We start from the raw sequence: 27,358 nt of genomic DNA, 5'->3' as shown, positions 1-27,358 counted from the left end.
AAGTCAGGAGAAAGAAAGGGAGGGGAGGGTTGGGAAGTAGCGTCCGGTCCGTCAGCGCAGACAGCTCTGCCAAACCTCCGACTCCCCCAGTCCCGCCGCCGCTGAGAGCCCTACAGGGCGAGGAGGGTAGTCCACAAAGTGCTGGAGCAGAGGGGAGAAAATTCAAAACGAGTCTACTCAACCTCGTCTTGGCTCCGAGGCCCCGCCATGGAGACGAGCACAATGCGCAGGCGCACCCCCACTGAGAGCGCGCAGCACGTTACCATGCGATAAGACCACTATCGGCCACCGTTGTAGGTTTCCTTTTTTTTATTTATATATATTCCTTCTTATCAGGATTTCCAACGTGAAGCTAGAAGCGAGAGGCCACGAAAAATCTCGGTAGAGTGAAGTTCTGATTGGGACTATGCGTGAGAAAATAATCCCGGAACGGCTTTAGTAAAGACAGAAAATATGATAGATATAGGGCTGGAATCGAGAAGGTTAATGAAAGGAAGATATCCTGAGGGCGGCGTGGCAAAAGACTACAATTCCCAGTGGTCACAGCGTCTGAGAAGCGCTTTCTGGGGGTTGTAGTGTCTAGGAGCTGTGTTTGAAGTATCAGGTCTAAAGACAGCATCTTGAATTAACAAAAAGAGAATAGATTTGAATTGGGCCTTTCTGTGTCTTCATGCTCGTTTACAGGCCTAAGTATATTAAAAGAAATCCAAAACGATTAAAGGGACATGCTGTCTTTAAGATTATGCTTTCCTAATCGATGATTCCTAAATCTATGAATAGGTAGTTAATGTTTGTGGGCTGGGTCTCGGTAGAAGGACAGCCTCGTGGTCTCTCTCTGGTGAGGAGGCCTGAGGAGGGAAAGCGGAATCCAAGTCTTGGACTGCAGTTCTGCTTTCCTGTGCAGTCTAATTTTGAGCTGCTTCTTTTTGTAGTCCTAAGGGACCAGAGCACCCGTTGTCTGACCATTACCCCGTACGTTTCTGTAGGCAAGTCTTGCGTGTGCTCTCCGCCATGGCTCAGCTCCAGACACGCTTCTTCACTGACAACAAGAAGTAAGTACGCGCCCTCCCCTTCTCTCCCCTACCTGGGAACCTTTCCAAGGGCCCCTTCGGTGTGACCTTCTGGATCCCTCGTTGTCTTTGCCGTATTCACTTTCACGTTCCCCTCCCCCCCCACACACACACACTTTTTTTTTCTTTTCTTTTTTCTGCTGGACTCCTTGTTTGAGCGTGTTTTCCGCTCACGTGGAAGTGGTACCTTCAGGATTTCTTAGGGACCGACCTCCGATATCACCTCCTTTCTGCCTAGCTTCTCAGGCTCAGTATAATTTGAATTGTGAGTGTAGAGGGGCCTCCAGGGCTTTAGGTTTGTTTCCTGAATGAAGCACTTAATGTAATTTAACAATGAGCAAAGGACAAAATCGTTACAGACTGCCTGCTTGTGGTGTTTCACAATTTCTGAAAATAGCTTTTGGGTTTTTTTAAGTAGGTGATAGACGATGCTTTCCTAAACTAGGCTAGAAAGGGGAGCTCTAAAGAGGGGTTTGGTAGAACTGATTTTTGATAAGAGTGAGATCAGTTGTTAACAGATTTGTGTATTTATATAGATGTATATGTATGTGTGTATATATGTGTGTATGTATATATGTACATACGTAAACATTTTTACCAATAGTCTCCAGGTCTGTAGCATTCATTTGAAATCTAATTATGTCTTGTGGTATATTTGTAGCTTTATGAGTTGACCTGGTAAGTCATATTCACTCCTCTTGTGTTGTTGCTTACAGTGCACATAAATTGTGTTATCAATGCATATGAGTATATATACTTAGTCTACATACATCTCAAGAAATGTGGTGATGCAATAACATGGCCACTGTATTTTTCCTAGTTGAAATTTTTGTTGAGATTATTGTTGATTCACATGAAGTCTTAAGAAATAATAGAACACTGCATTTTAACCCCAGAGATAACATAATGTCACGTATATGTGTGTGTATATATATTTAGATTCTCCAAAAATATATTCTGGTCAATTAAATGAAGGGGTAAAATAGTTTTATTCACACATATGTATATAATTTACAAATATATTTATTTGTGTACATGTGAATTTTGCTACCTTCCCCCACCCCATTTTACTGACTAAAATGGTAAGGGATAGGAAGCATGAAAAGATTTAATTTCTAGGTTTTCTTACCTTTTAGAGAATCTAAATAACTGCTTTTTTGGCATGATAAATATATAATTATTGCCTTACTACTCAACATCAGCATAACTTAGGAGTTTCTTAGGAAAAGCAGAATCTCAGACTCCACCCCAGACCTGTTTATTTAGACAAGATCTACATTTTGACAAGATTGAAACCCCACCACCACTGTGGCACAGAGACTTATTGTAGCATGACTTGATGAGCCCTGTAGATTCTGCCTTAACACCTTTTGAAACTTTTCTATTCCTCACAAATACAGCCTTAATTCAGGCCTTATGGGAATTTTTTGTTTTTGGTAACAACTTTGAGATGTAATTCACATACAATAGAATTTAATATGTAACGTGGTTTTGAGTATATTTGCAGAATTATGCAACCATCACTACAAGTCAATTTTAGAACATGTTTCATTACCCTTTAACTGTTACCTTCAGTCCTTCCAATTCCTCAGCCCTAAGCCCTAAGCCCTAATTGATGAGATTAGCCCTAAGCAAACACTAATCTACTTCCTGTCTCTGTAGATTTGTCTGTTCTGGACATTTCATATAAGGGGGATTATATAACATGTGGTCTTTTGTGATTGGCTTCAGGGGTCATCCATCCAAGTTGATGGACATTTAGGTTGTTTCAACCTTTTGGCTATTATGAATAGTGGTGATGTGAACATTTATGTAAAAGTTTTTGTGTGTATATATTTTCATTTCTCTTGGATATATACTTAGGAGTGCAGTTCAAATGGTAATTCCATGTTTAACTTTTCAAGGAACTGCCAGGTGTTTCCAAAGCAACCTCACCATTTTACATTTCCCACCAGCAATGAATAAGGGTTTAATTTCTCCACATTTTCCCAACATTTATTATCTATCTTTTCTTTGGTCACTATTTAGAGCAAAATCACACTTTCTGGAATAGGCAGTTTAGTAACTCTTAGCTACTGTTTTGCTGCTCTCCCTGCTTTCCTGCACCCCTTCTTCCTGTCTGCCCCTTTCACCTGGCAAAAACTCACATTTCTACATGTAGCTTAAGAACGATCTTCTTTGTGCATCCTTTCAGACCCTGCTCTCTCATCCTTTTCTGTGGTTGAAATGACTTACGGCTTCTTTGCTTTCCCAATTTATATATTATGACATTGTTTTTATATAGTTTCATTTTATTTGATTACCAGACTTTCACCTTTTTTTGAGAACAGAGACCACGTCTTAATTCATTTTTGTCAACCCCATGTAGCAAAATGTCTGGCATGTATTAGATAGTACTTAGTAAATGTTTGTTGAATGAATAAATTCACATTCGTTAAAATATCTGTAGACTTGATATTGACATTTCATTTCCTTTTTATAGATATGCGGTAGATGATGTTCCCTTCTCAATCCCTGCAGCCTCTGAAATTGCTGACCTTAGTAACATCATCAATAAATTGCTGGAGGCCAAAAATGGTGGGTATATATGTTCTGAAAAGTTAGGAGAGGGAACGATACCACTAACTACACTAAAATAAATCACCTTTTAATTTTGTTTCTTTTTTTGGCCTTATTTTATAATGCATTTTATAATGGGAAGCTTTATTAATCATAAGGGTTTCCCTGCTATATGATACTTTGAAAAAGGCTTTGAAATAAAAGTTGTCAGAAAATATTTCAGTTTAATCTGTTTTTAAGACAATATGGAGATAAGGTGGTTGAGATTTATAAATAAAGATTTTAGTATAATAGTTATGATATAGAGGTAATCAAGACATTGTGATTGTGCTAAAGAGGGCTGAGTTGGGTAGGCATAGAACAAGCATCTTGATGCTGGGCCCCACTTGCTATATTTCTACGAAGCAAGTGGCAGTATCAGTATTTGAGTATTTATGTTGTGTAATAACAAATGTCAATATTAATACTGGTATTTTTTTACGTTTTTAGAATTCATAAAATTAATGGATAAAACAAACATTTGTTAACATGCAAGAGTTTCAAGTAAGACATTTACAAAGATTTAAATGTTAAACACGTGCTAGGTGTGAATATAAATTATTAGCCCATAAAATTAATAAGAACAATGTATGCAAAAATAGTGGTTAACCAAGATTAGCCATAAATTGATCATTGGAGTTGGGTGACAGGTATATGAACGTTTATTAAAAGGCTTATTCTCTACTTTTGCATATATTTGAAATTTTATATAATATGTTTTAAAAAGTAAAACCATAAATAAAATAGATTTAAACATGAAAAATTTAAAAATAACAAAGTGTGATCTTTAAAAACAAAATTTGTCAATGGAGACACATTTAGAGGCAAGCATATTTTTAAGCAAATGTTTCTAATATTTCAAAGCTTTTTCGATTCGACCTTAGTTGGAGGAATGGGGAGGTGAAAGTTATAAACTAATGCCTATATTTTCTCCTTCATCTTCAAATAATCCCATAACTTTTTGTTAAATATAAGATGATGTTTTTGAACAACTGTTTTCGGTGGCACAGGGTCTGCAATCTTTCCATTGCTACTGTGTGTTTCCCCGAAAATAAGACCTAGCCAGACAATCAGCTCTAATGCGTCTTTTGGAGCAAAAATTAATATAAGACCGGGTCTTATATAATACCCGGTCTTATATTATAGCAAAATAAGACTGGGTCTTATATTAATTTTTGCTTCAAAAGACACATTAGAGCTGATTGTCTGGCTAGGTCTTATTTTTAGGGAAACACGGTAGCAAGCTGTAGTTCTTGATTCAGAGCTATTCACATAGCATTTCTTACTGGTCTTTGTCTTTACTTCCATCGTGGATGTATAGAGATTCTGATGCATAGTTACTTTTCTAAATTTCAAAAATGTCATATATTCTACCTATTGAAAAAGTTTTGGAACTAGAATACGAATTATTTTTGCAATTAGAACTTTTGCAATACTAGTATATGGTTTTTGTTGTCACCCAAATAGTTGCATATTTTCTAAACTTGTAGATGAACATTGGTTTATCTTTTTGTATAAACTGAATAACTGAGTCATTGCTCTTGAGTTGAAGATGCAAATTATTCAGATTTTTTAAAAGTAACAATCCAAATAGTCAATGAGGGAATTCTTTCAGGAGGATTATATCTAATAAATGCAGAAAGAATGAAGAATTTGTAGCATATTGTAACTCCAAAAGAAATAACAGGTTTAAGTAGTGATTATCAATAGCTGTTAAAACCATTAATAAGGTAAAAGGCTGATAGAGAACATGATGGATGGGATCAGATTGACATCATCTGAGCCCAGAGGTGGAGCTTAATAGCATAAAGAGACACAATGAGATAACATGCTTCCTGGTGTGATACAATAGGAAATATACAATATTGTAAGTATTCTTGCACTTCCCGCCAAAAAGCAAACACCAAGTGTTTAGGTCTGTCTTGTGTACAGGGTATATAGGTGGTAGAGGAACATATTAAAGGACACGTGGAAATGTAGTCAAACAAACTGAGCATGTAAGAAATATTAAGAGACAGATACTCAGTTTCTTCAACAAATAAGTGAATGGCAAGGGAAAGAAAGGAACTGTAAAAGATTAAATAAAAAGATTAAATAAAACATTAATCAAATATAAGGTGTGGACTTTGGATGCTGATTCTAAAAAGGTCACTAAAAATATTTTATGAATTAAGGAAATATGAACATTGGCTTTTGATATTCAAACAAATATTAAATATTTTAACATGTGACTTTTTTTTAAGTCCTTATATTTAGAGATATACACTAAAGCATTTACAAAATGATAACCATATTTGAGGTTTGCTTTAAAATAAACTAGTGGGGGAGTAGAGGGAGGAGTATAGATGATTGTCCGTGAGTTGGTAATTGTCAGTGTGTGATGGGAATGGGGATTCATTATATTATTTCTTCTTATGTATATGTTTGAAATTTTTCATAAAAAAAAAAGGTTTTTAAAAAAATTAATTACCAACAACTAACAAAAACATACCAACAGAACAAAGTATTTATGTTCTTAAAAATCACATAGTATACTGGAATACATGGCCTGATTACGCCATGGATTCTGGAGAAACTCAGAGGCCACACTGGGGGATAGTAAGTACCTTTGGTTTTGGGGTCTCATACCTCTGCCAATACCACTTCAGGGCCTAAGAGTAATGATCGTATTATGTGGTTTTTTTTAGGGTTCCACAAACATGTGGAGTTTGATTTCCTTATCAAGGGCCAGTTTCTGCGAATGCCCTTGGTCAAACACATGGAACTGGAAAACATCTCATCAGTAAGTTCAAATGCTTACCTGCTGTATTTTACGGAAGGTATTATCAGATAATGTAGGTAAACTGCATTTAAAATCAGCCTAAATCTAAATCAGCAACCAAGATACTTTTATTTTTTCCTAAAAATTTGAATTTCAGTTTCTGTATGTTCAATTTTGAAATCCCCTCTTCTGAATATGTATTATTCAACAAATGCAGATGAATGAATACAGAAAGATACCTTCATATTTGTGGAAGAATTGTCAAGAAAGGGAAAAGCAAATATATATTTCCTATTAATAAAGGTGTACAAAATGATTATGCACATAATAAAAAATTATGGGTTAGGTTATTGTGATTTATAATGATTTCCCCCCTTCTACTTTTGAAACTTTCCTTAATATCTCTCTTATAACTTAAAATATAATTTATAATTGCTTTTATAATTTTGGGTGCAATTTTTAGGACTATGGTAAAATATACATAAAATGTGTCATTTTAACCATTTTTAAGTGTACAATTCAGTGGCATTAACTACATTCTGACTCTTATGCAATCATCACTACTATCCACTTCCGTAATTTTTTCATCATCCCAAACAAAAGCTCTATACTCATTTAACAATATGCCTTTATGATTTTATAATTCAAAGTTTCTTATATTCTTTTATTCCCACTTTTAGTATAAGTTTTCCAAAGTCATTAATATTTCTTACTGTTACTCTGTGTAGATCAGATAAAGTTTTTCACCTTTTGTGTGGCTCCAAATTTTCTGGGTTATGAAGGGGACGTACATGAAGGAGATACATTAAACGGGTCCTTTATCTTCATAAGTTACCATTTTAAAACTACACCACCTGATTGATTTCTGGTTTCTCTCTGTAACTAGGAAGAGGTTGTGGAACTAGAATACGTGGAGAAGTACACCGCACCTCAGCCAGAGCAATGCTTATTCCACGATGACTGGATCAGTTCAATCAAAGGGGCAGAAGAATGGTATTGCCAGACAGATGTTCTTGTATCTGTTTTCTCATGCCACCTCCATCAATCTTTTTAAGTGCACTGTGAGAATATTCTTCTCTGATTTCTCTGTTCTTTGTAAAAGTAATTTGTGATATCTGTATCAGTGACCATGCCAAAGATTTTTACATTCAGTGTAGTCGAGAAGAAACATATCTATTAATCAGTTTTCTGTGTCAAGATGTAGTGACATTTGTATTCTGAACAAGTCAAGTGTCAGGGTGTTTGATTTGTGTATGTTGCTTTTAAGACCAAGGATATAATTTGTTTCATAGAGGGGAAAAAATCTTTTTATAGCCATCTATAGATCTCCTAGCCTACTATCATGAATATGCAGATCATGCTATTTTAGGGCTAAAAAGGGCAGACTAGAATCAAGATATGGATGGCTCTGAGCAAATGCTCACTGGCCTTGTAGAAAAATATTTCAGGAGTGGTATATAGTGGGAGCTTACTTCCAAAGAATGTTTCCCTGAAGTTATTACACAAAGTTGCTTTTACTTTTACTGGTTTTATTTTTATATTACTGTAAATGATTTTTCTGTTTTTTTCTATTTATCGTTTTTCATTGGTTAAATACAAAGGACTGTTAGGCTTTACAAGCAATTTGCTTAGCTTTCCTAAGACTTGTAGTGTTTATAACAATAATAAAAATGAAATATTGGGTCCATCAGTAATTTTTTATTTTTAGCAGGTCAGGCAAAGCCAAATGTAACATCTTCTGATCTACTCTAGTGTGTTTTGAAATCTTAATCTTCATATTAAAGAAGAGTTTAAAAGTATAATCCTCAAGGTTTACTTTGTCATAATTGATTTCAGTTTGGAAAAGCTGCTTTTTGTATTTCATTGGATTTTTTTCCCCTCAGGATCTTGACTGGTTCTTATGATAAGACTTCTCGGATCTGGTCCTTGGAAGGGAAGTCAATAATGACAATTGTGGGACATACAGATGTTGTAAAAGATGTGGCCTGGGTGAAAAAAGGTAAGGACTGCTGAAACTGAGAGGAATCATCCTGGACAGAGAACTGGAAATAAGCCATTTTCAGTCTGAGGGCAGAACGTGGACAGGGTAGGAAATGTCTCGTGCCTCAGTTATTTTGAGGTCTTGTAAAAATATAGTGTTCAAGAGGAAAAGGATTACGAATATATAAAAAAATTCATAAGTTAATAGAAGTGAATCCTTACTAAAATTATAATACATTTTCAAGTTAACATTGAGTATGTTAAACTTATGTTTTAGAGTATTTTTAAAGAATCTTCCCTTTATACCTTAAGTTAGCTTTCTTTCCAAGCTGGCTATATGAGTTGTTTTTTTATGTTTTTACATTTTTCTCAACAACAACAAATTCAATTCTTCAGTTTCAGAATACAATGTATTTAAGTTTTTTGAACTGATTTGTTTCTTATTCTTCTTTCCTCAGATAATTTGTCTTGCCTACTACTGAGTGCCTCTATGGATCAGACTATACTGTTATGGGAGTGGAATGTAGAGAGAAACAAAGTAAAAGCCCTACACTGCTGCAGAGGTCATGCTGGAAGTGTGGATTCTATAGCTGTTGATAGCACAGGAACTAAAGTAAGTTACTACTGTGTTGAATTAGACTTTGAACTTATATGCAAAAAATTTTTTTCTAATTATGTTCATTGTGATTTGCCTACTTTTATAAGAATTGGTGACCAAAGAATGTGATTTCAAATCAAAAAGTAAATACTCATACAATAAAAGACAGAGATTCACTTCCTTAGTCTTGGTATCTCTGGTTTAGAACTTTCATATTAATTGCAGAAATTTTAAGAAATCAGGTAATCCAGCAATTTCTTTCTGTAACCTTCTTAAATAACAGTGATTGACATTTTTAATCTTTCAGCTACTCATGGTGCTGTCATCAATTGAAAATGTCTAGTTGAAAAAAAAAGTCTAGTTGATCATCTAATAAGCCTTAGCTTACACTAAGGTTAGTGTTAATATAGGCTGTTTTACTATTATTGCTGATGTACTCTTTATCATGACAAAATGGTACAAGTTAAAAGGAAACAAACCTGAGGGCAACTCTATTAACTTCTGAGAAATTATAAACTCTTACCATTTGAAAAGTCCCTAAACCACAATGGCGGATTCTGGATTTAAGAGTGTTTCTTCATCATTTCTTCACCAGTTAACATAACAGAAGACATGTGATGCATTCAGAGTTAAAGATTTATGATTATTAAGCCATAAAGGTTGACTTGTTGCCGAGTCCAAACTTAAGTGAATTAACTGTACCCTGTCTTGGCTATAAGACAAGACTTGTACTTTTTTCAGTTTAAAGTTTGTGAGATCCAAGTGAGGAGCAAACAACCACATGATGAGCAGGGTAATGAGGCATTTGGGTCTTAGGAACCGGGGAGTGGAGGCTTGAATGTGGCTAGCACACATTCTCCGTTTCTTGTCTACCCTAGTTGACTTTATTCTCACTTACCTTAAACTGGCTCTCCACATGGCAATAAAACCTGGCCTTCAATATTCTAAGGTTTTACATCCTGTACCATCTGTCCCTGGAAAAAGTAACTTCAACCCTCTGGAACACAAGTGTTCAAAAAAAGGTCCTGAAGGAGAATGAGGCCTATTGGCACAGTGTAGGTCAGTTGTCCACCCTGATTTAAGCAACTATGGCCAGGGCACAGGGCCACGTGAAAATGGCAGCTCCTTCAGTTGCCATGAGATTGAGGGTACAACTTTCAGAAGACTAGGAAGACAGGCAGATGGTACCATAGTAGTAAAAATTTCAGAGCAAAGTTAAGGTTTTAAGTTATTAAATAGAAAAAAACAAGGCAAATAATATGATGGATTATAGTATGCACTCTTTTTTCCTTCATATATATCTGTTTAGTTTTGCAGTGGCTCCTGGGATAAGATGCTAAAGATCTGGTCTACAGGTAAATCACATATTTCTTTTACTTTGACTTATTAATGATATTTCAAGAATTTCAGTGAAAGAATGCTTTTAACCCATATTTTGCCATTAAAATGGACGAGGGCTTTTTAGGACACAAAGGAGCATAGTATAGAGAAAAATTAGTATATTTTTTTGTGTTTCAAAATGTAATTCTATCCTACTGTCCGCTTATTTATTGGACAATGTCACTGAACTGCTATGTCAACAACATGTATGGTGCAATGGGACAACTGCCTTCGTTCTCGGAGTTCCCTTATTCAGGAACCTGGAAATGAACAAAAATACCTTCTGAGTAATTTGGATACACTTTAAACTGTTAGAGAAATTTCTTAGTTAAGCTGGCTTACTTTAAAACAAACAAACTTTTAATGCAATTTTACCATTCTTCTTACTTTGAAAATATAGATTAGAAGGAACAATTATAGGAGGAGGAAGGAGGAGGCAGGATTTCTAGAGGAAGGTGCATTGATAGTAGTAAGAAGACACTGAACGAAGAAAAGAGGAAAAAATCCCACGGATATTTAAGTTGTAAAAATAATATAGAATTATTTATTGCACAGGTAAACATATCAGAGTACCTGTTACTTCTGAGATAATTGCTGTATTACAGTATAATACCCTAAACACGTTCACAAAGTAGAGTTGGGGGGATCAGGAAAAGCTTAAGAGTTTTAAGTAATTATACATAAGATGGCAGGAAATATATAATCCATTTTAGTTGATTTTTCCAAAAATGCTTAAAACAGTTTTGAGACAGAAGGTGGTTAGTTTATACATTTTTCCCTTTGTGGAATGTTTTAATTTTTGATAGTTCTGGGTAAATGAGAAATGTGTATGATTTAAGGCATTTATAGTCTAGTTTGGGAAAAACTTTTAACATTCATAAAATAGTTACAAAACATTGATTTTCCATCTGGGTTTACTACTTGGCCAAAAGATGTGTAACAAAGATATTTTTTTAAAAAATCAAACAAAAGTTAACTATCCATGAAACACTTCTAATTTGTGATTAGAAAAGAATAAACATGGCTGGAATATATGTCCTTTTAACGTGTGACATTTCCTTCTTCATAATATAAATACAATCTGGTTGAACTACAATCTATGAGGCAATTTTTCATAGCTATGGTAAAGTAATGAATATTCATAATGGTGATCTTAAAGACATAGCAAGATGTCAAACTGGTGAGAGTCTAGGATTTTAATGTACTTTACTTTTTGCTTTCTTCTTTCGGAAGATTGGTAGCCACGTGTTGTTTTTATGTATAATTTTCTGTTAACCAAAATAAGGAGGAATATCTAGATGTTCCCTAGCCAGTTGAGATAATACAAAGAAAGTATAGACCCAGAAATGTACGAATTTGAGACTATCTGCAATTAATATTTACCATAAGTTTTAAAAATATCAAATCTAATTATCTGATCCAGTCCCTACAGATGAAGAAGAGGAAATGGAGGAATCTACAAATCGACCAAGAAAGAAACAGAAAACAGAGCAACTGGGACTAACACGGGTAAGTATTTGTGAGAACTGACTATACTTGGCTTAGGTCTGTATTGACAAATACACGGCGATTTAATACAGCCTTTCCTATTTAAATTTCCTTTTGTCTTGACTTGTTGCTTCAACCATAATTAGGTTTTCTTTCAGCAAATTTGTAAATTTTTATTATAAATACTGCTGTACTATGCTACATTTATCTGAGACATTGAACATAGTGGCATTGAATCAGGATTACAGATTGCTGGGTTGATTATTTAGCTGTTATATTTGATCTAGTGTATTTTGAAGTAAGATGTTTCAGTTGTTAAAGCTTACACTAAAATGAAGCATCTCATGACTGTTTAATAATATTGTTTCATACATTGAGGATGGAATTCTCACTAGGGATGCTACTTATATCTACAACTAGAAATCAAGAGTTTAATTGGGATTTTGATTCCATCATTTAGCTACTAGATCTAATTAAAGCAAACTGAAAAATTTCAGCTATATTCTTGTTCTGTTAAGTTAGGAAGATACTTGTCATAATATGATCTGACCTGTATTCATATACTTAATGATAAGGGCAATACTGAGTTAGGTTCAAGAAAACATTTTTCATTTATTTTCTACAACTGTAATGAATGTGCAATAAATCAAGCACACATTTGCACACTATTTCTTGTAATTACCAATAATAAGATACCTTAACAACAATTATTGAAAATGAGGATAAAGTGTGATCATAAATGATTCATCAAACTCATGTAAAATAAAATAAACAATAGCATTTACTGGTTCTAACTGAAAGTGGTGATTTATAATTTCTTAACACATTTAAACATGGACTGCTGAATTACAAGAGAAATGATCTGGCAGCAGCTCAGCTTCCTTATCACTTAGTCTGGTAGGACAAATTAAAGTTGTAAATACCTTCCTAATTGGATATTGTGCCAGTGGTAATTTATTGATGCATGTCCCTGATCAGCCTTTAAAGAATATATCTGAGAAGATTTCCTGAATTATAAAAATGTTTTACACAGAAAGTAGCTTTTCTTTAACCTTTCTTTTAATTGAAGTTTGGCATACATGTAGATAATTGTACTGCTCAATGAATTTTTATCGTGTTTGCCCAAAAATAAGACCTAGCTGGACCATCAGGTCTAATGTGTCTTTTGGAGCAAAAATTAATATAAGACCTGGTATTATATTATATTATATTATATTATATTATATTATATTATATTATATTATACCCGGTATTATATCATATCCAAGACCAGGTCTTATGTTATATAGTAAAATAAGACCGGGTCTCATATTAATTTTTGCTCCAAAAGACGCATTAGAGCTGATGGTCCGGCTAGGTCGTACTTTCGGGGAAACACGGTAGTGTTATAAACACCTAAGTAATCACTATCCAAATCAAAACATTGAGAATTACCAACCTCCTAGATGCAATCAGTAGCCTCCAAAGTAAGTTGTGACTTACTCATCCTAGATTAGGTTCACCTTTGTAGTATCTATGAGATTCCTTTCATGCTGCTGCATGTAAGGGTTCTTCTCATTAATATATAGTATTCCATTGTATGAATATACCAGAATTTATCTGTTCTTTTGATGGACATTTAAGTTGTTCCCAGTTTTGACCACCATAAATAAAGTTGCTAAGTAAGTTCTTACACTTGTTTTTTGATGCACCTACACATGCAGTCATTTCTGCATGTGTAGAATTGCTGGGTCACAGGGCATGCACAAGTTCAGGTTTTTGAATGTTAGATACTGCCAAAAAGTTTTCCCAGATAGTTGTATCAGTTTATACTCCCCCTGACAGAGCATGAGAGAGTTACTTCACATGCTTACCAGTACTTGATATGGTCAATTGTTTAACACCATAACTGATTTTATTTTCCCACATAATGTATGTTTACATTTACTTACTTTTACAAAGTATATCATTTATAGACTTCTGGTTATGTGCAGTGGAATTTAAATCCCAGCCCTTTGATATCTAAATTATGAAGTGCCTATTCATGTTTTTAGCCCATTTTTCAAAAGTTGCCTATCTTTTTCTCATTGATTTGTAAGAATTCTTTATGTATTCTGGTTTCAAAATCTTTGCTGGATATATGTTATTATAAGCATTTTCTCCCACTGAGTGCCTTGCTGATAACTTCTGTTTTTAGGTATATACTTTTATAAGCTTGCATCCATTGTTGATTTTATTTGAGAGAAATCATAATATATTCACTTTCCCATAGGTTATTTTAGAAACCTTTGAAGTGCCATTTGAAGTGAAAATTGTGCTGCAATTAGAAATAATAGAAAAGGTTGGATTTTTAAGACCAAAATGATAAAAGACAAATATCAAAAATATTCTCTTTCTGGATTTCTATCTAGTACTTGATTTGTATTCATATGAGGAATGCTGCCAATCAGTTAATTTGTTATTTGTCTCATACATTAATACGCAGTAAGGTTTTCTCTCAAAATCACTTTTTTCTCAACAGTATTGCTCTACTGGAGTTTGTAGTAACAATGCGAAAGTAACAGTAACTTTACTACCTTTTTTAAAAAATTTACATGTAGGAAATTCACTCTTTTTGGTGTATATCGCTTGAATTTTGATAAATGCATAGAATATAACTACTACATAATCAAGATACAGAACACTTCGTCACCACCTAAAACTTGTGTTGCCCATTGATAGTCATCCCTTCCCTTCTACTTCTATCCCCTGCAACCACTGATCGGTTCTTCATTCATATAATTTTTCTTTTTCCAGAATATCATCTAAGTAGAATCAGACAGTATGTAGACTTTTGCATCTGGCTTTTTTTTCACACAGCAAAATGTATTTGAGGTTCACCCTCCCCCCAGTTTTTTTGAGGGATGGTGGAAGAGATTCATTTAGGTTATTGGTTATAATGGTTTATTCCTTTAAAGTTGAGTAGTATTCTATTGTATAGATATACAACAATTGATTTAATCACTCATCAGTTGAAGGATATTTGGGTTATTTCCAGTTTTACAGTCATTAATAAAACTGCTATAATAAATTGTGGATAGGCTTCTATATGAGATTCCTTTACTTCTTTCAGGAAAATTTTAAAGCTGGAAGGAGAGCCCTTAGGAATCATTTGGTCCAGGAGTTGGCAAACTAGAACCCAATAGCCAGTTTGGCTATGGCCTATTTTGTGCTGCCGAATGCTAAGAATGATTTTTACATTTTAAAAAGGTTTTCAAAACAAAGAAGATAATGCAACAGAGACTATATGTGGCTTGGAAAAGCTAAAATATTTACTTTCTGAACCTTTACCAAAAAACTTTGCTGATCTCTTATCTATTATAGTATAACCCTTTCATATTGTAGATGAGGTAATAATATTTAAGGAGGCTAACTGTAACAGTTACAAAAGTAAATTACCTCATTTCAGAATTATTTCCATTTCTCACATGTTCCTTATATTTAAGACAGGCACTATACCTAGTTTGGGGATTTTAATTTGAGAGAGACAGTAGAGATTTTGGAGTATTAAATGAGCCACAGACATTATTTAAAAGGTTGGATGCTAAGGACATACAGTGGACCTATTGAAAGTAATTTACCTGTAAGAGTCATGTAGAAAATGGCAATCCCTTTACTCAAAACTAGACCTGATCCCAGAGCTTTATCTACTAACTTCTACATATAACATATTTGGCAACTGAAAGAATTGAGTTAATGTAATATCAATACTCCTCAAAATGAAAAGTAGAACAGATGAGGAAGCAGCAGACTATAGTGGAAGAACTACAAACTTTGGAGAAATATTTGGGTTCAAACTTAAATCTGTGGGTTATAAACTTTGACCTTGGGCAAGTAATCTTTCTCAGCTTCACTATCTTCATCTAAAAAACAGAAACAGAAATATCTGTCTTGATGTAAAGAAGAAATAAGGCAGGATATGAAAGCCAAAGTACCTGACAAACTATGTAGCATATGAGCTTCAGAAGTAATAATTACTGTTACTCTTTCAATTACTCTAAACTGAAAATGCTTTCCCTTTTGGATGTCTCATTTCTAGACTCCCATAGTGACCCTCTCTGGCCACAAGGAAGCAATTTCCTCAGTTCTCTGGTCAGATGCTGAAGAAATCTGCAGTGCATCTTGGGACCACACAATCAGAGTATGGGATGTTGAGTCTGGCAGTCTTAAGTCAACTTTGGTAAGACTTACAAAGTCAGTGGTTCTCTGATTAACTTTGAGCTTTTAAATGATATACGTCTAGAGATGATTCCTTGTAGCCCACCATGGTTTACTGTCCTTCCCTCTATTTTTTGTGTTTTTTTCCAGACAGGAAATAAAGTGTTTAACTGTATATCCTATTCTCCGCTTTGTAAACGATTAGCATCTGGAAGCACAGATAGGCACATCAGACTGTGGGATCCCCGAACTAAAGGTGAGTGTGTAAACCACTGGAGGAAAAATATGTGTAAATAACATCAATTTCTTCTCACTAGACTTATGTATAAAAAGATAATTTTCTACAGTTTTTTTTTTAATTTGTTCTGCCAGCTTCCCTTTTCTAAAATTCAATAATTGTTATCTTTTTTGCTTTTTTTCAGATGGTTCTCTGGTGTCGCTGTCCTTAACCTCACATACAGGCTGGGTCACTGCAGTAAAGTGGTCTCCTACCCACGAGCAGCAGCTGATTTCAGGTTCTTTGGATAACATTGTCAAGCTGTGGGATACAAGGAGGTAAATCCTATTTAGAAATACGTCAATTGCCTGTTGTATACAGAGAAAACGAAATGAATACTGAAATAATAAATATTGATTATCAAAAAGAAAAGTGAGGATCAAAGAAATTTTCATATTAATAATGTTGCTTTTTACAATCTGAAAGAACTGAATTGTGATAGTTTATCATTTGCCAAAAAAAGAAAAAAGTCACAAGTTTATAAAATCCATCTTTTTGACCTTGTTATATAAAACGGAAAAATAGTTTAGAAAAATTATCCTAACCTTAATGTAAATATAACTACAGAAGTAGAAGGCCAGTAGTCTCTGAATAAATGGAACTGTGATCAAATTATAAGTTATATGTTAATAGAAAGTTAAATAAAAATACATATTTTTAAAGATAACTGGATAATAAAGGTTTCTTTCTTACTCATGGGCTAGTGCTATGATACTATATGCAGAGTGCCCCCAATAAAATGCATACACAATTTATTTACATATTTTTACGAGTGGCATTAACCAAATTTGTTGTTTACCTTAAATCTGTTTTCTAATATCCTTATACTACATGATTTATTAATATCTAGAAGGTACATACATTTTCATTGGATCCTTTGTATAACAATTAGCATATAGTTTCTGATAACAGTAAGTGCTGTGATGAGAGTAAAGCAGAGTAAAGGGACACTTCTTTGGGGAAGGCCTCTCTTTGAAAGTGATATATTCTAGTAGTTAATTGAACAATGTGAAGACCCATGCACAGATCATAGCAGAGGGAAAGCGGATACAATGGGGAAAATCTTGGCATATTGACAAAATAGCAGGAAAGCCAATGTTGATTCAGTGGAGTAAGCAAGGAAGAGAAAGGGGTGGGCCATGGGGCAGGTTAGTGGTTTTACTGAGCAAGACCTTGTAAGGCTGATAAGGAATTTGGGTTTCATTCTAAGTGTGATGAGGAAGGCTTTGGAAGTTTTTGAGCAGGCTAACAAGAATGAAAGCAGAGAGGCCTTTATTGTAATTCAAGAGAAAAAGAACAGTGATTTGGACTATGGGGGTAACATTAGCGATAAGTGGTTGAATTTTAGGTATATTTTGAAGAGAGATCTTTGGCAGGATTGGCTCATAAATATGGAGATAGAATTCTAGGATAATACCCATATTTTCTGCCTGAGCAATTACTGTGATGGGAAATAGAAAAAAGATGCTTATGAGAGCAAATCAAGGGTTTTGTTTTGGTTGTTTTAAATTTGTAGTGCCCATAACACATCCAGGTATCAGCTAACTGGATGTACATGACAAACTCACGGGAGGAGTTTAAGCTAAACATATAAACTTGGGAATTATCAGCATATAGATTGATAAAGGGTATATAAAGCCATGATTTGGAGGTAAAAATAAAGTAGTCATGAAAGTGTGAAAATGGGCCTAATTACAAAGTTTTCTAAATAAATAGCATTTTTCCCGAATATATTTGCTGTGGTAAATCTCTGTTGCCTACTAATGATATAAGGAATACAGAAGAGGTGGTTAAGTAAATATTCAGAATTTTAATATTAAGTGGTTATTGGGGCAAGGATGGTAAACTAAAGTTTGCAGAAAAGTGTAAGTGATTATTCATGTTTGTTTTAATACTATGAAATGCATATAACATGTTAATATTTTCATCTTTCAGTTGTAAGGCTCCTCTCTATGATTTGGCTGCTCATGAAGACAAAGTTCTGAGTGTGGACTGGACAGACACAGGGGTAAGGATTTATTAGTTATCTGGTGAAGAGGAAAATATATTATTAGAATAAATCTGGTATTTGTGTTTGCAGAGTTAATAGTTTCAATATACCTGATATTTATAATTTTATATTCTAAATTTCCCTTAATATTCATAAAATCTCACATCTCAAAACAAATTGTCCTTTAATATTAGGAATAGTAAAATTTGAAAACTTTGAAGCAGCTTTTTTCTCAGAAGTATTTTAATGAAATGTTTTAAGTCCATAAAGTTGCTCCTTTAGACTAATTGGATCAAAGTAGTTCCCATTTAGAAAAATCTTATATAAAAAATCTAGATTATAAAATGTTTAAAGAATTACAATTTAATTATGTTTATATATATATATATATATAAGCTTTTAATGCCTAAGAACTCTTTTCAAATATAGGTCCTAGGACTACTTGAATGATTTGTAATAGCCATTTACCCACAAATAACTAATGTACTATCTTTCAAAAACTTAATTTTCTTAAATAGGCAAAACTATATTACCTTTCAAACTTTTTAATGTTATTACATTTCTTAGCAAATACTTCATAGACGGTACAATAGCATGTTACACCTTAACCAAATTCAAATAACCACTTTTTAAGTTTTAATATACTATATTGTAATATAGTAGTGAAAATTGATGTGATCCGTCCATTTAAGCATTAACTCACAATGCAAGTTGACTGCTTATCCATAATTCTTTCTGTAACAGAATCACCATTATTTACTTAGGTTTAGCTATTGTCTGAAATAACTGTATTTACTGTTATTTGTGTGTGTTTTTTGTTTTTTTTTCCTCTCCCTTTATGCAGTTACTTCTGAGTGGAGGAGCAGACAATAAATTGTATTCCTATAGATACTCACCTACCACTTCCCATGTTGGGGCATGAAAATGAATGCTGAATTTGACTACAGAGATTATTTCTATAAATGTGACTGGTATATTCCTCAGATTACATCAATGCAGATCACCTTGATAATAGTTATCACTGTCATTTTTCTTTATTTTGTATTTATTATATAGCAGTTTGTGTTTATAAAATATAAAATGTGACCTGCATTCTCTACCTTATGCAAACTCTTGAAATTAAATTGAGTTTTTCATTTCTTTTTAAAGGTACTGTTTTAAATTAAGATTTGCTTTTGAAATACTATAAAAGCATATATTAAAAATACAGTAATTGTCCAGAAATTTATTTCTGATGGAGAAACTTAACATTTTTAAAGTTGGCTGTTTTTAAAAACCTAATAAATTTTAATACAGAAAAAAATTAGAAATACAGTTTGATTTTGGTAAAATAAGTGATGCCTAACTATAATAAGACTTTCTAGATACTCAGAACATTAAAACGTGTAGATATTGCCAATTTATTAAGAATGTTGAAATATTTTAACTGAAGTACTTCATATTAAAGATATGTCAGAATCCTTTAGAAACTTCATACAGATTTATGGTAACCAGGAATCTCTACCACACTTATCCTTGTATGTAGATAAGAATACATTCTTTAGACAAAACTTTTCAGTCAGTATTAGATACAAACAATCCACACATTTGAAGTAAATGTCTCTTAAAATGTGATTTCCATCTTAGTGGATTGGTATTCTTCAAGCAGAGCACTTCAGCTTCTTAGTAATATATGGGGAATCAGTTTGGTCTCATCATTAGACTTTAATGCAATATATCTCACATTAGATTCCTATCACAGAGGTCTAGGAAAAAGAGCTATTCTTGGCTGGAATTGAGAGCCACATCAACAGTGGAGTAAAGCAGGTGGGAATTTAGTTCTTTTGTGTGTGTGGCAGTCCAGAGGCAGTCCAGGGCTGATATAGTGGTTTTGTTCCACACTCCTTGGGGACATAGGCTCCTTCTTTCCCTATAATATGGTCCTCATTCTTACATAGACCAAGAGCTAGAGCTCCAGTTCATCATTTGGGGCATGTATTTTAATGCCCCAAAAGGGAATAAAGGTAATCAGAAAATTCACACCCAAAGTCTCTGTTTTTCTCATTTAGTGCACACTGGTGTAAATTGCATCATATCTGTAGGTTCTGAAAATCTTCTAATTCTCAGAGGACAGAGATATTTCTGTTCTGGATGGTCCCTGAATGAGTTATTTATCTTTCTTAACTCATCCAACCTGGGCTTCTCAAATGTAGTATGCATACATTAGATGGTTAAAGGTCAAGAGGCCTATTAGACAAAGGACAAAGAAGGAAGTAGCATTCTCAGCCCTGGTTCCAAGGCAGGATACATTCCTGGTTTAGGCATTCTCCCTTGGGATGGATGTAACTAACACTAGTGACCAAGTCTCTTGGAGAACAATTATCTGATTGATCTCTGCCAAACTTCTCTTCTTGTGTAACTCAAACAGGAAGAACATAGACGCCAATAGAAGCCTAGCAGACTCAGTCTTCTTAAAACATTACTCTCCTACCTTCCATCTGCCGCTGCCTTTTCTTCAAAAGTAGGAGTCTTTTTCAATGGTCCATTTTCTTCCATTTTAGTTACACCAGAGACAGGGCTTTACATGGATTTATTTATCCTGAGACTCCTTTGGAGAAATGAATGGAGCTGCTTTCCTAGCACTGGGAAAAGTTAGGAACCAGACAGTGCATTGTGTTCAGAACCTGCTAACCAGTACAGGGTCATTTATGCCATAGCAATGCAGTTCATAAACATGCTGATACTTGCTCTTACCTCATAAAAGTTGAAAGAAATTCCTTTCCTTATTGTTTAACAATAAACCTAATTTTAATATTAGGCTCAAAGTATACCTAATCGCTGAATAAGTCAGTTCAAGGAAAAAGGCTGAACTTCTACCATGTACCAGTATCTCCTCGGGTGGAGGAAACAGAAAAAAAACAAACACAAAAATGTATAAGACATGGATACTACCTTCAAAAAGATCACACTCTCACATGGGAGACACTGATTTAAAAATTAGTTACAAGAGGGCCAGCCCAGTGGCTCAGGCTGTTGGAGCTCCGTGCTCCTAACTCCAAAGGCTGCCGGTTCGATTCCCACATGGGCCAGTGGGCTTTCAACTACATGGTTGCCGGTTCAACTCGAATCCCGCAAGGGATGGTGGGCTGCACCCCCTGCAACTAGCAACAGCAACTGGAACTGGAGCTGAGCTGCGCCCTCCACAACTAAGACTGAAAGGACAACAACTTGACTTGGAAAAAATAAAAATTAGTTACAAGAGAGGCTTCTCAGGACCACATCAATTACAACTAAACTACAAAATAACCATCATTGAGAATCGCCTGAAATCTTGCTGAACAGAAGCCCTACAACTAAAGACGTGCAGAAGAAGCCACCTCGAGATGGTAGAAGGGGCAGAGATGTGGAACAGCTGGGCTCACACCCAATTGTGACCATTAAAAATTGGGAGGGATTTCTCGGCTGCTGAGGTCCCCTCAGGGGAGCAAGGGGTCCCATCCCCTCCCCAGCCCAGTGTTCCAGTGCTGCGGAGAGAAGTCCCAATTCTGGCAATAAAACCAGCAGAGCTTGGCACTGAGTGACACGGCAGCTGGAGTCCCAGGTACTCCTCTTAAAGGGCCTGCGCATGGACTTACCTACTGACAGAATCACTCGCTCTGAGCTCCAGCGTTGGGGCAGCATCTGGAGATGCAGCAAGGACATACGAGGGGGAACTGAGTTATCTGGCATCAGGATGGGCTGGAGGGGCAGCTTTTTCCTTGACAGAGGAGCTGGTGGAGACCACTGTTTCTTTGATGAGCCCTCCCCTTCCAAGCGTGCAGATGCAGGCTGCCGCCATATCTGAGTCTCCATCAAGCTGGCTAACAACGCAATTCTTCACCATGCCCTGGTGATTTGAGACCCCATCCCACTCAACTTTTGGACACACCCAATCACTTCCAGTGGCTTTTCATACAAACCACCTGCCTTGGCTCATGCTGCAGACTTTTCTAGGGTCTCTCTAAAGGTTCACGGAACCCAGACAAGCAGCATCTGGCTTGAGTATGTCCTGTACCTTTGGCTGAGTAGCCCTAAGCTTGGCACTAGTGACAGCCAGCCTTGGATTGCAGCTTGGCCTCTCGAGGCACTTCCAAGCATGGCATGGGTGGCAGCCTTCTGCAGGTTTCTTTGTGGCTCCTGCTGGATGGCCCCAGGTGGGGCACGGGCTGTGACTGAGCTTGACCTGCAGCAGGTCCCCTCCCAGATGGCATGGGGCTGGTGCCCCCAGCAGCCAGCTTCAAAATGAGCTGGAGCATCACCCCGCTACCTCCAAGGATGACACACCCAGGGGGCAGATTGAGCAGGCACCAGAGCCTTGCTGAGGCAGATCCTGCTCTGTAGGGTCAGCCCCTGCACCACAACTCCACTGTTCAAAGCCAGTCCTCAAAACCAGTTAGCCCGAGGGTCAATCCCTCCCACTGATGTGCAAATAGCAACCAAGGTTCAACTACAAGAGGAGGGCACACAACCCACACAAGGGACACACCTGGAGTGCACAGCTCAAGTGACCAGGAAGATTGTGCCACTGAGCCCCACAGCACACCTACTACATAAGGCCACTCTACTAAAACCAGGAGACATAGAAGCGCTGCCTAATACATAGAGACAAACACAGGGAGTCAGCCAAAATGGGGAGACAAACATGTCCCAAATAAAACAACAGAACAAAGGTCCAGGAAAAGAACTAAACAAAATGGAGACAAGTAATCTACTAGATGCAGAGTTCCAAACACTGGTCATAATAAGGATGCTCAGTGATCTCAGGGAGAACTTCAACAAAGAGACAGGAAACAAAAATGGAGATAGAAAACATAATTAAGAACCAGTCAGAAATAAAGAATATAATAACAGAAATGAAAAATACAGGGAATCAACAGTAGATTAGATGAAGCAGAGGATCAAGTCAGTGAGTTAGAAGATAAGGTAACAGAAAACACCCAACCAAAACAGCAAAAAGAAAAAAGAACCCCCAAAATTGAGAGTTAAGGGGCCTCTGGGACAACCTCAAATGTACCAACATTCACATTATAGGGGTAGCAGGAGAAGAGAGAGAGCAAGGAATTGAAAAACTATTTGAAGAAATGACGACAGAAAACTTCCCTAACCTGGCAAAGAAAATAGAACACAAGCCCAGAAAGCGCAGTGAGTCCCAAACAAGATGAATCAAAACAGGTACACACCAAGACACAGAGAATCTTACAACCAGCAAGAGAAAAGCAGTTAGTTACCTACAAGGGGGCTCCCATAAGACTATCAGATGATTTCTCAACAGGAACTTTGCAGGCCAGAAGGGACTGGCACAAAGTATTCAACGTGATGAAAAGCAAGGATCTACAACCAAGATTACTCTACCCAGCAAGGCTATTATTTAAAGTCAAAGGACAGATAAAGAGCTTCCCAGACAAGGAAAAGCTAAAGGAGTTCATCACCATCAAACCAGTATTTCAAGAAATGTTACAGGGACTTATTTAAAACGAAAAATGTGTGTGTGTGTGTGTGTGTGTGTGTGTGTGTGTGTACACACATGTATATATATGAATAAAAAATGGCAATACCGACATACCTATCAACAATTACTTTCAATGGAAATGGAGTAAATGCTCCAGTCAAAAGAAGGGGAGCTGAATGGATAAGAAAACTAGACCCTTACATATGCTGCTTACAAGAGACTCATTTCAGATCGAAAGATATAAACAGACTGAAAGGGATGGAAAAATATATTTTTATCTTTATATTTTACGATATCATGAAAATGGAAACAAATAAGAAGCTGCAGTAGCAATACTTAGACCACACAAAATAGACTTTAAAACAAAGACTGTAACAAGAGGCAAAGAAGGAGCCAGTAATCGCACTTCTGGATATTTATCTGAACAAACCCAAAATGCTGCTTTAAGGGGACATGCTCATCCATGTTTATTGCAATATTATTTACAACAGCCAAAATATGAAGGCAACCTGGGTGTCTCTGAACGGATGAATAAAGAAGAGGTGGTACATATATGCAACAGAATATTACTCAGCCATAAAAAAGAATGAAATCTTGCCATGGATGGACCTAGAGCGTATTATGCTTAGTGTAGTAAGTCAGACAGCGAAAGACAAATGTCATGATTTCATTTACAAGTGGAATCCAAAGAACAAAACAGAAACAAATTCATAGATATGATACAGAGAACATTTTGATGGTTGCCAGATTGGAGGAGGGTTGGGGTAAGTGAAAAGGGGAAGGGATTAAGAAATACGAAATTGTTGTTACACAGTAGTCATGGGGATGTAGGGTGTAAGATAAGGAATATAATCAATAATATTGTAATAACTATGTATGCTATCAGATGGGTACTAGATCTATTGGGTTGATAGATGGGAGGGGGTTTGGGCAGGGTAAAAAAAGGTGAAGGGATTAAGAAGTACAAATTGGTAGTTACAAAACAGTCTCGGGGATGTAAAGTATAGGGAATATAATAATACGGTAATAACTATATATAGTGACAAGTGAGTCCTAGTCAGGGGGATCAATTCCTAAATTATATAAATGTCTAACCACTATGCTGTACACCTGAAACTAATATAAAATAATACTGAGTGTCAACTCTAATTGCAAAATTAAAAAGGGGGGAAAGATAAAGAAGAGTAAGAGGTTCAAAGTTCCAGATATAAAACAAATCTTGGCGATGTAATATACAGCATAGAAAAAGTCAATAATATAGTGATAGCGTGGTACAGTGTCAGATGGTTGCTGTACTTACCATGATCACTTTTTTAGCATAAGGAATATAATCAATAATGTGGTAATAACTGTATAGTGCCAGGTGGGTACTGTTGAATAGCTATGATGTACATCTGAAACTAATATAATTGTATGATAACTATATTTTAATAAACATCTTTTTTAAAAAACTAATAAAAGGTAAACAAAAATGTGTACAGACCAAAAAAAAAAAGTTACAACAGTATCTTAAGTGCAAAGAAGGATGTAGAAAGATAGCATAGAGAGAGGAGCAATTAGCTTTGTTGGGAGCAAGTTAGGTATCAAAAAAGGCACCATAGGAGAGTGACATCTGAGGCAGATTTGGACAGATAATTGGTTAGAAAGGTGGAGATGCAGGTTATTTCTGGGAGGGAGCAGCACAGAAGCATCAAAAATGACAGAAATACTACTGTGAGGAAGGAAGTATGGAGATTAATATTTCTTCATATGCTAAGAAGCTTAGTTTTTTTTTCCTCTTTTAAATAAAGCTGCCTTCCAGATCTAATCTAAGACATGATGGTCTTTTACATTGGAAGCTGAAAATAAAACCTGGTTGTGATGATTAGTAAGGGTAGGATCTTTACCTACTATTTTTATTCTATGTAGAATGTAGGAAAACATTATAATACCTTTTCTATGAGTAGATGACCAGTATGTGCTTTATCATATCCTTTTCTTTTTAATTTAGAATGACTATTTTGGAATTATTGTCAACAATACATAATATATTGGAATGTTTCCTAGCATTATCAGGGGGAAGAAACAAATGACAGTTTAAAATGATACAAAGTACACGTAATTGAACAAACAACCCTGCAAAACAAAATAAATGCAATCTGGGAATTTCTGATTAACAGTAATGTCTGCACACAAAAATTATTTTGATATATTCTAATCTTGAAAAGATTATTTGCTTATATGTTTGCTTATATAAAGCATATATAAAGAGAAATGTTAATCTTTGATATATACTACCATAGCCCCTATTCTTAAAAGGAAAAAAATGTCATTTTAAGACAATGCTATGCAAGGGATATTCAATTAATATCTTTTTTCTTTTAAAAAGCCACTAATTGAAATTAGATTTCATTAGGCAAGTGATATTCAAACTTTGCTAATAAGAAACTGCCAGGTATAAAAACAAATGGAACTTTTAGTCACTTTAATACTGACATTTTTTTGACTGTCATAGATTTCTAGTATCAAACATATTAACAATGTTATTATTTTGTTATATAAACCAGATATATCTTTAACTTAGTAGAAAGGTGGGGCTTTTTGTGTGTGTGTGTGTGTGGTTTTTCTTTTTTTTTTTTTGGTTTGTATGTTTAATAGAATTAGATTGGCTGGCTTTGTTCCAATATTAATTTTGTGGATTTGCAGGTTTGAGGAAGTAAATTATTTTCTGGCAGTGTCGATTAAAATGGCAATAAACTATCCCACCATTACAATCCTCTGACATAGGTACTAAATAATCTGTATTTTAAAGAAGAGGAATATATATATGTTAGAGAGGTCAAGTTATTTGACCAGATTTCATGCGGCCAGTAAACACTGTCAAGGTTTGAATTTGGATTTATCTGAATCTAGAGCTCAAGCTCTTAACTAGTACATATTCTGCCAATTCTTAATTCATTGAAAACAAGAACATTGTTTTCATAAATGTAAAGAATAGGTGTGAAAATGTTCTCACCTACATGAAAGAAAGGTTATATATAAATGTAAGTAGCATTTATTGGTACCAAATTACTGTATGTTCAGCTTTGCATGTTTCTGCCTTTAAAATTCATTTTAGTATACCGCTAAACATATTAGCATAATATATAAATGTATACTTACAGATCCATTTCTGTATTTTCATATAGGAATTGTAAATGGCAAAAAGGAACTTTAGAAATTATCCTGTTATTCATATCATTTGAATTATCATGTTGTTCATGTTATTAAAGGAAACCACAACCCAGACAGGTTAAATACCTAATGTGAAGGTACATAGCCAATTAGTGATAGAGATAGGAGGCACGCCTTTGAGTAACAGAGACTACAGAGAAATGATCTTGTTATGTACAATCTGATATAAAGTTTAGAAACGTCAAACAATTCTATGTCTAGTTAGTAAAAATATAAAGAACATTCCTGGGACTTACTAATACCAAATTAAATTCAATGGTTGTTTCAGGGCCTGGAAATACTTTTTTTATGTAGAACATTTCACATTTAAAAAATCATTTTAATAATACTGTCTCTATTTCTAGCCCTACTTGAATAAAC

General features: G+C 35.2%; 2 protein-coding genes across 9 annotated transcripts in view; one reads left to right on the top strand and one right to left on the bottom strand.

Moving 5' to 3' along the window:
• Positions 1 to 290, bottom strand: part of CARF (calcium responsive transcription factor) — a 61,300-nt gene extending 61,010 nt beyond the window's left edge. For 3 of the 5 annotated variants that reach the window (XR_002136979.2, XR_012498804.1, XM_019726856.2), the window contains exon 1: positions 183 to 290. The gene's annotated coding sequence lies outside the window, so the exon portion shown is untranslated. The remainder of the gene's footprint in view (positions 1 to 182) is intronic. The other 2 variants (XM_019726857.2, XM_074340428.1) reach the window with 2 other exon arrangements.
• Positions 168 to 19,525, top strand: WDR12 (WD repeat domain 12). Of its 4 annotated transcripts, none has more exons than XM_074340462.1 (14): positions 168 to 293; positions 987 to 1,052; positions 3,553 to 3,647; positions 6,356 to 6,450; positions 7,316 to 7,422; positions 8,313 to 8,428; positions 8,868 to 9,022; positions 10,317 to 10,362; positions 11,811 to 11,896; positions 15,933 to 16,073; positions 16,202 to 16,307; positions 16,474 to 16,606; positions 18,264 to 18,336; positions 19,163 to 19,525. In XM_074340462.1, exons 2-14 carry the CDS (start codon positions 1,012 to 1,014, stop codon positions 19,238 to 19,240), a joined length of 1,272 nt encoding a protein of 423 aa, XP_074196563.1. In that variant the 5' UTR covers positions 168 to 293; positions 987 to 1,011; the 3' UTR covers positions 19,241 to 19,525. The 4 variants fall into 4 exon arrangements, with proteins under 4 accessions (XP_074196563.1, XP_074196570.1, XP_074196559.1 ...); XM_074340469.1 differs by having other exon boundaries at positions 279 to 297; XM_074340458.1 differs by lacking the exon at positions 168 to 293 and adding an exon at positions 304 to 381.
• The last annotated feature ends 7,833 nt before the right edge of the window (positions 19,526 to 27,358 follow it).

The sequence above is a fragment of the Rhinolophus sinicus genome, linkage group LG01 (assembly GCF_036562045.2).
Source record: "Rhinolophus sinicus isolate RSC01 linkage group LG01, ASM3656204v1, whole genome shotgun sequence".
NCBI lineage: Eukaryota > Metazoa > Chordata > Mammalia > Chiroptera > Rhinolophidae > Rhinolophus > Rhinolophus sinicus.
Note: the sequence above shows the minus strand (reverse complement) of the source record. Positions and strands in the feature narration are given on the sequence as shown.